This window comes from Elephas maximus, chromosome 8 (assembly GCF_024166365.1).
Source record: "Elephas maximus indicus isolate mEleMax1 chromosome 8, mEleMax1 primary haplotype, whole genome shotgun sequence".
Lineage (NCBI taxonomy): Eukaryota > Metazoa > Chordata > Mammalia > Proboscidea > Elephantidae > Elephas > Elephas maximus.
In genome coordinates this window covers 25,829,507-25,842,178 of record NC_064826.1, presented here as the reverse complement: position 1 = coordinate 25,842,178, position 12,672 = coordinate 25,829,507, and the positions used below count along the sequence as shown (strand labels likewise).

Sequence of the window (12,672 nt, the reverse complement as noted above, 5' to 3'; positions counted from 1 at the left end):
AAAATACGGACAATGCTTGTACATATCTCATAGAATTATTATTGGGATTAAATTTATAGAGTGGTACACAGTAAATGATATTTGAAAAAGAGAGAAGGGTGGAAGGAAAGAGAAAGGCTAAGGAAAGGAGGGGGAGGGGAGGGGAGGGTAGGATAGAATACGAGAGGAGAACGGAGGAGAGGAGATTTCAGTGATTATTCAACTCAATTTTAAGATTTAGAACTGAGAGTACTGTCATGGACTGAATTGTGTCCCTCCAAAATATGTGTCAATTTGGTTAGGCCATGATTCCCAGTATAGTGTAGTTGTCCTCCATTTTGTGATTTTCCTATGTGTTATAAATCATAATCTCTGCCTGTGGTTAAAGAGGATTAGGGTGGGACGTAACACCCTTGCTCAGGTCACATTCCTGATCCAATGTTAAGGGAGTTTCCCTGGGGCATGGCCTATATCAATTTTTATCTTACAAGAGATAAAAGGAAAGGGAAGCAAGCAGAGAGTTGGGGACCTCATGCCACCAAGAAAGCAGTGTCAGAAGCAGGGCACATCCTTTGGACCTGGGGTTCCTGTGTCGAGAAGCTCCTAGTCCAGCGGAGGACTGATGACAAGGACCTTCTTCCAGACTTGACACAGAGAAAGCCTTCCCCTGGAGCTTACACCCTGAATTTGGACTTCTAGCCTACTAGGCTGTGAGAAAATAAATTTCTCTTTGTTAAAGCCATCCACTTGTGGCATTTCTGTTGTAGCAGAACTAGATGACTAAGACAAGTACATTCAAGTTAGTGCCTTATGTTTTGTTTTATCGTTGTGTTTTATAGACAAAATTGTAGGCTTGGGACTAATGAGCCAAGACTTCAACCTCTTTTTCATTGTGCTTTTCTGAGTAAGTTATATAACAGGGCTGTACTTTAATTTATTACTGTTGGCAAAGTTAGAAGGTAGTAGACTCCATAAATAATTCAAATTTATTTCTGATTTAGGTAAAGTGTTAACTTTTAGTTTGAAACATTTCTTCCTCTAAATTCTTAGATCACCTGATGTGGAAAGATAGCAGCTATGAACATAGCATTTCCATTTTTGTAATCAAAAGTGAACAAACTAAGGCCGAACATAACATAATTGTCATGCTAGCACCTCTAATTATTTGGAATAAATGCACAAAAACGATCGCTGAGAAAATAATAATAAATTAGGTAATCATTCCAGTAAAGTTATCTAAAAACAAAATAGGCAGATGATTTAAAGGAGGTAGCACTGGACTGAAGTCTAACTAGGTGCACGCCTGTGAAGATATTAATCCCCCCTTCCGTTTTTTAAGTGAGGTTGGTTAAATAACAAAGTATGACGGTTAATTATACAGAAAGATCTCTGTCATCTACATTCTGGGCCAAACAGTTAAAATATTCAGTCTGTCTACCAGTTGGAAATGGGTGGTGAAAGGCTGGCTGTAAGGAAAGGTAATAATAACTGAAATAATTTTAATCATGACAATACAAGTTATGAAGTGTTCTCACATATATATTATCTCATGCAATCTTCTCAAATAATATTCGATTATTATGAATTGAATTGTGTCCCCCAAAATGTGTATCAGCTTGGCTAGGCCATGATTCCCAGTGTCATGTGATTGCTCACCACTTTGTGATCCGACATGATTTTCCTATGTGTTGGAAATCCTACCTCTATGACGTTAATAAGGCAGGGTTAGAGGCAGTTATGTTAATGAGGCAGGACTCAATCTGTAGGATTAAGTTGTATATTGAGTCAATCTCATTTGAGACATAAAAGAGAGACTCAAGCAGAGAAGAGAGAGATCTCCTACCACCAAAAGAGAAGTGCTGGGAGTGGAGTGCATCCTTTGGACCTCAGGATCCTGCACTGAGAAGCTCCTAGACTGGGGGAAGATTGATGACAAGGACCTTCCCCCAGAGCCAACCAGACTGAAAGCCTTCTCCTGGACCTGGTGCCCTGAATTTGGACTTCTAGCCTCCTAACTATGCGAGGATAAACTTCTGTCTTTCATCTCAGAAAATGTCCTGCACTTGTCTCCCATTTTCATCCCTAGAATAATAGTGACTTATCCAGTAGGGAACAATAGAAAGAGCAGGGTTTCCAGGTTAGCTAGGACTGGCTAGTTTTGGGATGGTGGACGAGGGTGTTAATTTTTTCTGATACTTATTTCCTCATTTGGAAAATGAGGATGATAATTCTTATTCCAAATTGTCGCTGTGATGTTTAAGTGCTGTAATGAATTGTTTAATCCACTGAAAATCCTTAGATGATTGTCTGTTGTTGTTTGATGTCATCTGATGCTGATTGTCTCATTTTAGAGATTTGGTTGAAATTGCTTTCCTGTAAATACTTTCTCTTGATGAAATTTTAATGAAAGGCTTGCTGTGTTCATTTTAATATTTAACATTATAATAAAAAAGATAAAATAACAACAAATATTACATATTTGGTTAAAGTAGTTTGGGCCCATTAAATATTAATACAGCTTGGATTTTTTTAAACTGTAGCTATTTTATGTTAAGAATTAGATCAAATACCGAACTGTACATAACTAAATACACCAGTATCTTTTGTCCTCCATAAACTTCATTAAAGAGCTAAAGTATTAATTAGATGCAACTTGAGGGGAGACTCACTGGCCTATAATTATATTGACAACTGAACATGTGCCTTTTGAAGTCTTTTTTAACTCTTTTAAGTTACCTTATTAGCTGTTCTGGTAGTTATAATTTTTCTTTTTAAGCAAAAGAGAAAGATTTATAAAGTTCTTACCATGACCCCCAACCTCGTTTCTCGTAGAAGTTTTCAAAGGTGAACAGCGCAATCCTCCGATTGAATATTCCTGTGGGGCATTTTCACAGTAGATTGCTCAGATGTCCTCAGGCAGGATTCCTGCTCTTCTTGTGTCTTCTTCTCAGTTGGTGAGTCTCAGGGACACTCCCATCCTGTCGTCAACTGACCAGGTTCTTTATCCCCAGTCACTCTAACACTGAGTTCCTATCTCTTGTGCCTCAAGTGAGAATCACAGGCCACTCCCATCCTCCTCTATTCTTGGTGAGAAGACAAATAACACCTGCCTGGTCTTCTCATCCACATGGATAAATGTGCTGATGTTTTTCTGGCATAGTGCAGAGGGGCAGAGATAACTGGGAATATTACTACATCTTTATAACGGCATTTAAAGGGTTAAAGTTGTAATTAATTTTTCTTTTTGGACAGTATCTGTCAGACTTTGGTTTTATATACACCATGTGCTAGATGTTTATTTTAATAACGACAGCAACAATAATAATGGTTATTACTGATTGCTCATATTTTGCAGCTTGCCACCATCGTATAGTGGTTAGTACTCTACGTTGTGGCCACAGCAACCTTGGTTCGAATCCAAGTCACAGCATTATGAAAGCAATGGCATGGCAGTGGGCCTACCTTTGGAGCTCTGGTCATGCAGTGGTTAAGAACTATGGCTGCTAACCCAAAAATCAGCAGTTTGAATCCACTAGCCGCTCCTTGGAAACCTTGTGGGGCAGGTCTACTCTATCCTATAGGGTCGGTACGAGTAATGAGTTTGGTTTTTGCTTGCTAATAGTGAAAAGAAGTTGGTTTGAGTTTGATACTGAGAACTAATCTTGTTAACTTCTTGGATTTTTGATAAGTTTCTCCTCTTTGTGAAATAGAAGCAGAACCAGGAGAAATTTGGCCAGACAAATGTACGATTGGAGCCCTGTTGGTGCAGTGGTTAAGAGCTTGGCTGCTAACCAAAAAGTCAGCAGTTCGAATCCACCAGTTGCTCTTGGAAAACCTATGGAGCAGTTCTACTATGTCCTATAGGGTCACTATATGGCAATGGGTTTAACAGGTTAATGTATGACCACCAAACACTGTAAAAATATCTGGATTCTATATTCATAATTTGTTTTGTTGCCGTTTGTCTTAAATGTTGCTTACTTATTCTACTAACCCAACTTAAAAGACTGTAAACTTTCTAGATAAGTCACTTTTTACAAGCCAGAAAACTACTTTGATAGGGCTGAGGGGAAGCATCGTGAGTATGGAGCCCTGATGGTACAGTGGTTAGCCATTTGGCTGCTAACCAAAAGGCCGGCAGTTTGAATCCACCAGCTGCTCCCTGGAAACCCTATTGGGCAGTTCTGCTCTGTCCTATAGGGTCGCTGTGAGTCAGAATCCACTAGACCGCAATGGGTTTGTTTGTTTATTTTATTTTATTTTTTTTGAGGGAAGGCATTTTGAAGTTTGAGTTTGAATATGTTGTTTTCATAGTGGACTCCCCCACAATGCTGCAAAGAGGCAGTGAAATTAATGAAACACACACCAAAGCTTGAGTCAGTTTGACCTGTTGATGGAGTCATGACTCCACAAACACTTCCTCATAAGGTTATCTCTAAGAGCACAGGCTGGTGATGGGCGCTACCACTAAGATACAGAACCATCATCAACTGGCCCCACTGCAGTGAGAATTTGCTGCATACAACACTTTCTTAATGACTCACCTATGTAGATTTAAACATTTTTGAATTTCTTCCCATTAATCAGTTGCCATCCAGTAGATTCTGACTCATAGTGACCCTGTTGTTGTTAGGTGCCGTTGAGTCGGTTCCAACTTATAGTGACTCAATGCGCAACAGAATGAAACATTGCCCGGTCCTGCTCCATTCTCACAATTGTTGCTATGCTTGAACTCACTGTTGCAGCCACTGTGTCAGTCCATCTCATTGAAGGTCTTCCTCTTTTTCACCAACCCTCTACTTTACTGAGCATGATGTCCCCCAGGGACTGATCCTTCCTGATAACATGTCCCAAGTATGCCTTGGCATCCTTGCTTCTAAGGAGCATTCTGGTTGTACTTCTTCCAAGACAGATTTGTTGGTTCTTTTGGCAGTCCATGGTATATTCAATGTTCTTCTCTAATACCACAATTCAAAGCCATCAATTCTTCTTCAGTGTTCCTTATTCATTGTCCAGCTTTTGGATGCATATGAGGCTATTGAAAACACCATGGCTTGAGTTAGGTGAACCTTAGTCCTCAAGGTGACATCAACACTTCAAAGAGATCTTTTGCAGCTGATTTGCCCAATGCAATGCGTCTTTCGATTTCTTGACTGCTGCTTCCATGGGTGTTGACTGTCGGTCCAAGTAAAATGAAATCCTTGACAACATCAATCTCCTCTCCATTTGTCATGATGTTGCTTATTGGCCCAGTCGTGAGGATTTTTGTTTTCTTTATGTTGTGTTGTAATCCATACTGAAGCCTGTAGTCTTTGATCTTCGTCAGTAAGTGCTTCAAGTCCTCTTCACCTTCAGCAAGCAAGGTTGTGTTATCTGTATAACGCAGGTTGTTAATGAGTCTTCCTCTAATCCTGATGAGTCATTCTTCTTCATATAATCCTGTTTCTGGGATTATTTGCTCAGCATACAAATTGAATAGGTATGGTGAAAGGATACAACCCTGGCACACACCTTTCCTGATTTTAAACCATGCAGTATCCCGTTGTTCTGTTTAACAACTGCCTCGTGACCCATGTACAGATTTCTCGTGAGCACAAGTAGGTGGTCTGGAATTCCCATTTTCTGAAATGTTATCCATAATTTAGTATGATCCACAGAGTCAAACGCCTTTGCATAGTCGGTAAAACACAGGTAAACATCTTTCTGGTATTCTCTGCTTTCAGCCAGGATCCATCTGACGGCAGCAATGATGTCCCTGGTTCCACATCCTCTTCTAAATCCAGCTGGAATTTCTGGAAGTTCCCTATCAATATACTGCTGCAACCACTTTTGAATGATCTTCAGCAAAATTTTGCTTGCATGTATGTTAATGGTATTGTTTGATAATTTCCGCATTCAGTTGGATCACCTTTCTTGGGAATAAGCTTAAATATGGATCTCTTCCAGTTGGTTAGCAAGGTAGCTGTCTTCCAAATTTCTTGGTGTAGGTGAGTGAGCACTTCCAGCACTGCATCCATCTGTTGAAACATCTCAGTTGGTATTCTGTCAATTCCCAGAGCCTTGTTTTTTGCCAACGCCTTCAGTGCAGCTTGGACTTCTTCCTTCAGTACCGTTGGTTGCTGATCATATGTTACCTTCTGAAAATGTTGAACGCCGACCAATTCTTGTTGGTATAGCAATTCTGTATATTTCTTCCATTTTCTTTTGATGTTTCCTACTTCATTTAATATTTTTCCTGTAGAATCCTTCAGTATTGCAATTCGAGGCTTGTATTTTTTCTTCAATTCTTTCAGCTTGAGAAATGCTGAGTGTTCTTCCCTTTTGGTTTTCTGTCTCCAGGTCTCTGCCCATGTCATCATAACACTTTACTTTGTCTTCTCGAGCCACCCTTTGAAATCTTCTGTTCAGCTCTTTTACTTCATCAGTTTTGTTTTCCTTTTGCTTTAGCTACTGACATTCAACAGCAGGTTTCAGAGTCTCTTCTGACATACATTTAGGTCTTTTCTTTCTCTTCTGTCTTTTCAATGACCTCTTGCTTTCTTCATGTATGATGCCCTTGATGTCATTCCACAACTTCTCTGGTCTTTGGTCATTAGTGTTCAATGCATCAAATCTGTTCCTGAGATGGCCTCCAAATTCAAGTGGGATATACTCAAGATTGTGCTTTGGGTCTCGTGGACTTGTTCTAATTTTCTTCAGTTTCAACTTGAACTTGCATATGAGCAGTTGATGATCTGTTCCACAGGTGACCCTTGGCCTTGTTCTGACTGATGATGTTGAGCTTTTCCATTGTCTCTTTCCACATATGTAGTTGATTTGATTCCTTTGTATTCCGTCTGGCAAGGTCTGTGTACATAGTCATCATTTGGTGAAAAACTATATTTGCAATGAAGAAGTCGTTGGTCTTGCAAAATTCAATCATGCGATCTCCAGCATCGTTTCTATCACCAAGGCTATATTTTCCAACTACCAACCCTTCTTCTTTGTTTCCAACTTTCATATTCCAACCACCAGTAATTCTCAGTGCATGCTGATTGCATGTTTGATCAATTTCAGGCTGCATAAGCTGGTAAAAATCTTCAATTTCTTCATCTTTGGCCTTAGTGGTTGGTGCATGAATTTGAATGATAGTTGTATTAACTGGCCTTCCTTGTAAGTGTGTGGATATTATTGTATCACTGACAGCATTGTACTTCAAGATAGATCTTGAAATGTTCTTTTTGACAGTGAATGCAACACCATTCCTCTTCAAGTTGTCATTCCCAGCATAGTAGCCCACATGATTGTCTGATTCAAAATGACCAATGCCCATCCATTTCAGCCCACTTGTACCTAGGATATCGATGTTTATGCATTTCATATCATTTTTGACAATTTCTAATTTTCCTAGATTCATACTTCGTACATTTCAGGTTCCTATTATTAATGGATATTTGCAGCTATTTCTTTTCATTTTGAGTCATGCCACATCAGCAAATGAAGGTCCCCAAAGCTTGACTCCATCCAAGTCATTAAGGTCGACTCTACTTTGAGGAGGCAGCTCTTCCCCATTCGTATTTTGAGTGCCTTCCAACCTGAGGGGCTCATCTTCTGGCACTATATCAGACAATATTCTGCTGATATTCCTAAGGTTTTCACTGGCTAATTCTTTTCAGAAGTAGACTGCCGGGTCCTTCTTTCTAGTCTGTATTAGTATGGAGGCTGAGCTGAGACCTGTCCACCATGGGTGACCCTGCTGATATTTGAATACCGGTACCATAGCTCCCAGCATCATGGCAACACACAAGCCTGCACAGTAGGACAAACTGACAGATGTATGGGGGATAGCAACCCTAGGAAAACTCAAATGCTAGCAGACAAGTTGTATGAATCATTAAATGGTCTTGGATTTTGCCTTTTGTTTTTGTGCTTTTCACTGTCTTCCAATAATAAAAAAAAAAAAATTTTTTTTTTTTTTCATACAGAAGAGTGTGGGTACAAGGAGAAATATTTAAAAAAAGCAATAGCGGGAACAATTTACATTTATTGAGTACTTACTATGTGCTAGGCATTTGTGCTAAGTGTGTTATGTATATTATTTCATTAAAATTTCATAGCAATCCTATGAGATGGTTGCTATTATTATGCCCATTTTACAGATAAGAAACAAAACACAACCAAAGTACTGTGAAGTTAGGTAGTTTGAGCAAGGACACATTGCTACTGAATTGAAAAACCCGATTCCAGACCTACTGATCTTAATCTAGGGAAGCAAGTTTTTGTCCCAATACCTTAGATATTTTGCATATGTTACGTTAAGGAATTCTCGGACAAGATAGGAATTCTCTCCTGCTTGCTGATGAAACTGAAGAAATCAAGTAATTTTCCTAAGGCAACTTAATTAAAAAGTGTCTTCTCTGGTATGTCAGGCTCCAAGGCATTTTTCTATAAAAATGTCTTTTAACTTGGAGCAATAGAAGAAGAAGGAGTGTCAGGATAGGAGGAGGATATGGAATGTGTGGCTAATTAACCCCATGAATAACTGTCTCCTTTGCCATGAGGCCAGAAGAATTGTACGGTGCCCGACTACCAGTACTGAGAATTCTGATCAAAGATTCCATTGAAGAATCCCGATCAAAAGGGAGAAATACAGAAAGGACTTTCAAATTCTCATGGACTCTGGAATTTCTGGAGCCACAGAGGGTGAATAAACCCCTGAAACTATTGCCCTGAGATAATCCTTAAACCTTAAACCAAAAATATCCCCTTTAGTCATCTTAAAACCAAATAATTTACCTTAACTAGTAAAAAAAAGGTTTGTCTTGAGCATTATGCTCTTTTAAGAACTATCTATATGGGATCAACTTGACAACAGTGACTCAAAAGTTTAGATAGGAACCTTAGAGGCCAGTGAATTTACATTAATGGAGGAGGAACAAGTCAGAAAAGGAGGGTGGGAATGGTTGCACAACTTGAAGAATGAAATCAATGTCACTAAATTTTACATGTAGAAACTGTTGAATGGTATATATTTTGCTGCGTATATCCTCAACGGCAACAACAAAATAAATAAAATTTAGGAAGAAAAATGGTTTGACCATTTTTAGTCATGCAGTGCTGATATAACAGAAATACCACAAGCAGATCACTTTACCAAAGAAAAATTTATTTTATCACAGTCTAGTTTTTAGTAGACTAGAAGTCCAAATTCAGGGCATCAGCTCCAGGGGAAGCCTTTCTCTGTCTGTCGGCTGTGGAGGAAGGTCCTTTTCCTCAATCTTCCCCTGGACTAGGAGCTTCTCTGCACAGGGACCCCGGGTCTAAAGGACATGCTCTGCTCCCAGTACTGCTTTCTTGGTGGTATGAGGTCTCCAACTCTCTGCTTGCTTCCCTTTCCTTCTATACCTTCTAAGATAAAAGGTGGTGCAGGCCACACTCCAGGGAAACTCCGTTTACATTGGATCAGGGATGTGATCTCAGTAAAAAAAAATTCTCAGTAAGGGTGTTAAAATCCCGTCCTAATTCTCTTTAACATAAAATTACAAAATGGAGGACAACCACACAATACTGGGAATCATGGCCTAACCAAGTTGGCACATGTTTTTAGGGGACACAACTCAATCCATGACACCATCCCACAGTAAAAAAATACATTTTACATTCTGAATCAGTAAAAACCCAGAACCTAGTAATGTATAAATAAATAGAATATATATAAAAAATAGAAAAGGCTCATAAAATAACTCACCCTGGTGCTCTGGTACTTTTCTATCCCATCCCATCCTATCCTATCCATCCCATCTCATCCCATCCTATCCCATCCCATTCTATTTCATTCAATTGTAGTCTATTTCACTCATTTTTTAGAAGTGCTCATTATAACCCACTAAATTGATTTTATGGCCTAGTAACAGGTTGTGAGGTGTAGCTGGGTGGCACAAACGGTTAAGTGTTTGACTAGCCAGAAGGTTGGTGGTCTGAACCCACCCAGGGTCACCTGGGAATACAGGTCTGGAAATCTACTCCCAAAAGATCACAGCCTTGAAAACCCTGTGGAGCAGTTCTACTTTGCACACATGGGGTCACCATGAGTCAGGGCCAACTTGACGGCTACTACAACAACAAAAAATAGGTTGTGATCAGCAATTTGGAAAAAAAAACAAACAAACGCTAAGAGTATGCCCACTCACTATCTCTGTTTCTTAGATAACTGTATTCACAGTTACCCTCCATTTGTACCTAAAGAGCATAAGACTTCCGAGGTCATAGGATCTATTTAGCTGATGCTCTGAATTGCTCTTTCTAATTAGGTATTGGTCAGAACGTCTCAGTGTGGAGGGGTTGACTTAACCCCCTATTTCCTCTACCTAGAAGCACATGATGTCTGTTGTGGCAGAACACCAGCAGCATCCCAATCTATTAGTAGAGCAAAGGAGCGATTTTGTTGCAAATAAATTTTAACTAAGTTTCTACAATGTGAAATTAATTTTGCTTGATATGACTCTTCCTCTTTCCATCTCCCCTTTTTCATTGACCATATTCTTAAAAGAAGGCTTGTCGTTCTACTTAGTATCATTTGCAGTGGCGCTGGCTCTAAGCCATAGCTACCTTAGGCATAATACAATGAAACGTTGCCCAGTCCTGTATCGTCTTCATGATTGTTGGTATGCTTGAGTCCACTGTTGTGACTATTGTGTCAATTCATCTCATAGAGGGTTTCCAAATTTTTTAATTTGGGTGAATCGGAACCATAACCAAAATCGGAAAAATTATGAGTTGAAGCCCTGTTAGGAACTTGTAAAAATTTGGGTTTGTTCCAATTTCGCTTCATCAGCTGTGACTGAACCATTTCAAAGTTGTTCAAAGCCCTGGTTTGATCCCATTGTTGCAACCACTGTGTCAATCATCTTGTTGAGAGTCTTCCTCTTTTTTGCTGACCCTCTACATTATCAAGCATGATGTCCTTCTCCAGGGATTGATCCCCCCTGCCAATGTTTCTGAAGTGAGATGAAGTCTCACCATCCTTGTTTCTAAGGTACTTTTTAGTTTTTAGTAAGTTTTTAAACCACTTAAAATTCTGACAAGACTTTTGAACTAGTTCTCTAATCTAGGGGAAAAAAAATTCATCCTGCATTTAAGAGCTCCATTTAGAGATTTGATATCTTTACAGGATCCAGATATCTAAAGTAAAAAAAAAAAAAAATTTTTTTTTTTTTTTAAGTAGTTAGGGGAATTTGCCCCATAGGGTTTCCCAGGCTGTAATCTTTACGAGAGCAGATCACCACCTAGCCGCTCTGCTGGGAAAATATCTGGTGATCTGCTTCCACAAAAATTAGAGCAAAGAAAACCCAAGGGGGAAGTTCTGTTCTCTCACATGGGGTTACTATGAGTTGAAATCTACTCAACAACACCTAACAACAACATGGTGTTCTCTTTAGGGTAATTACTTTTTTCAGGGATGGAGATAAATGGAAAATTTGCTGAGGGAAAGAAACATATTCCTGGGAAGAATGGGATCATTTTCATTGTACCTTTACAGAGCAGTCTACTAGTAATCTTGTTAAAAGAGAAAGGTTCTAGTTTCCTCCTTAAAGGACCCAAGCCCATTGCCATCAAGTCGATTCCACTCATAGCGACCCTCTAGGGCAGAGTAGAACTGCCCCATAGGGTTGCTAAGAAACAGCTGGTGGATTTGAACTGCCAACCTTTTGGTTAGCAGCCTATATTTTAACCACTGTACCACCAGGGCACCCCTTAAATGACAGAACATATGAATAGGTTGTCTCCTTATAAATAATTTTTGCAAATGCTATATTAAAAAAAATTTTGCCATCTAGTGGATTTCAACTTATAGCAACCTTATAGGACAGAGTAGAACTGCCCCATACCATTTCCAAGAAGTGGCTGGTGGATTTGAACTGCTGACCTTTTGGTTAGCAACTGAGCTCTTAACCACTGCGCCACCAGGGCTCCAAATGATGCATAGGTGAATTCCTTATCCTAGGCTCAGGCCATTTTAATAGCCCACAAAATAAGCCATAACTATTCAATTTGTGACAATCAGAACTGACAACACAATCTTAGGTATCAATGACTATAAAAAAGCCAAACTTCACACACTGGTTTTATTATTAAGCTAAGCCAGAACCAATCCTTTTAGTGGAAGACATGAAGTAGTAATTATTATTATTATTATTATTATTATTATTATTATTATTATTATTATTATTATTATTATTATTATTAACTTTAAACATGACAGTATATTCCTGCAAGGTTTGATGGAGCAGTGTGTCAAAGGGCACTCACCTTTGACCCCTGGTAGGAGATTTCAGGTGATTCAAGCAACCTTTGACTTATTACCTCTGATAGAAGTGAGTATGGCCTCCTCCTTCATCAACCCCCCTTCAGAAGAAAAAGAAAAAACAGAGAAAGTGATAAGATTTCGCAATCCTGTGAAAAGTGGTTTTCAATATTTGGCAGACCACTAAAAAGTAGCCTTTCAAGAAAGAACAATCAAGACTAAGAGGGTAGACTGGGGATTTATTTTTATCCAACAGGCTTTGCTAAAGCACTGTTTGGTGCTGTGTTTTGCTCACCAAGGAAGGCAAAAAGAAAAATGCAGCATTTGCCTCTCTGCAGGCTCAAGGACAATTTGGGAAGACAAGAAAAATGTTAGTTATTATAGAACTTGTATCATATAAAAGAGGAAAT

The 12,672-nt window shown here is 39.1% G+C and overlaps 1 protein-coding gene across 1 annotated transcript in view; it reads left to right on the top strand.

Annotated features, from left to right (window-relative positions):
- The first annotated feature begins 12,338 nt into the window (after positions 1–12,338).
- SPAM1 (sperm adhesion molecule 1) overlaps positions 12,339–12,672 on the top strand; it is a 67,879-nt gene continuing 67,545 nt past the window's right edge. The window contains 1 exon segment of the mRNA XM_049893537.1: positions 12,339–12,392. Coding sequence (XP_049749494.1) covers positions 12,339–12,392 — 54 coding nt within the window.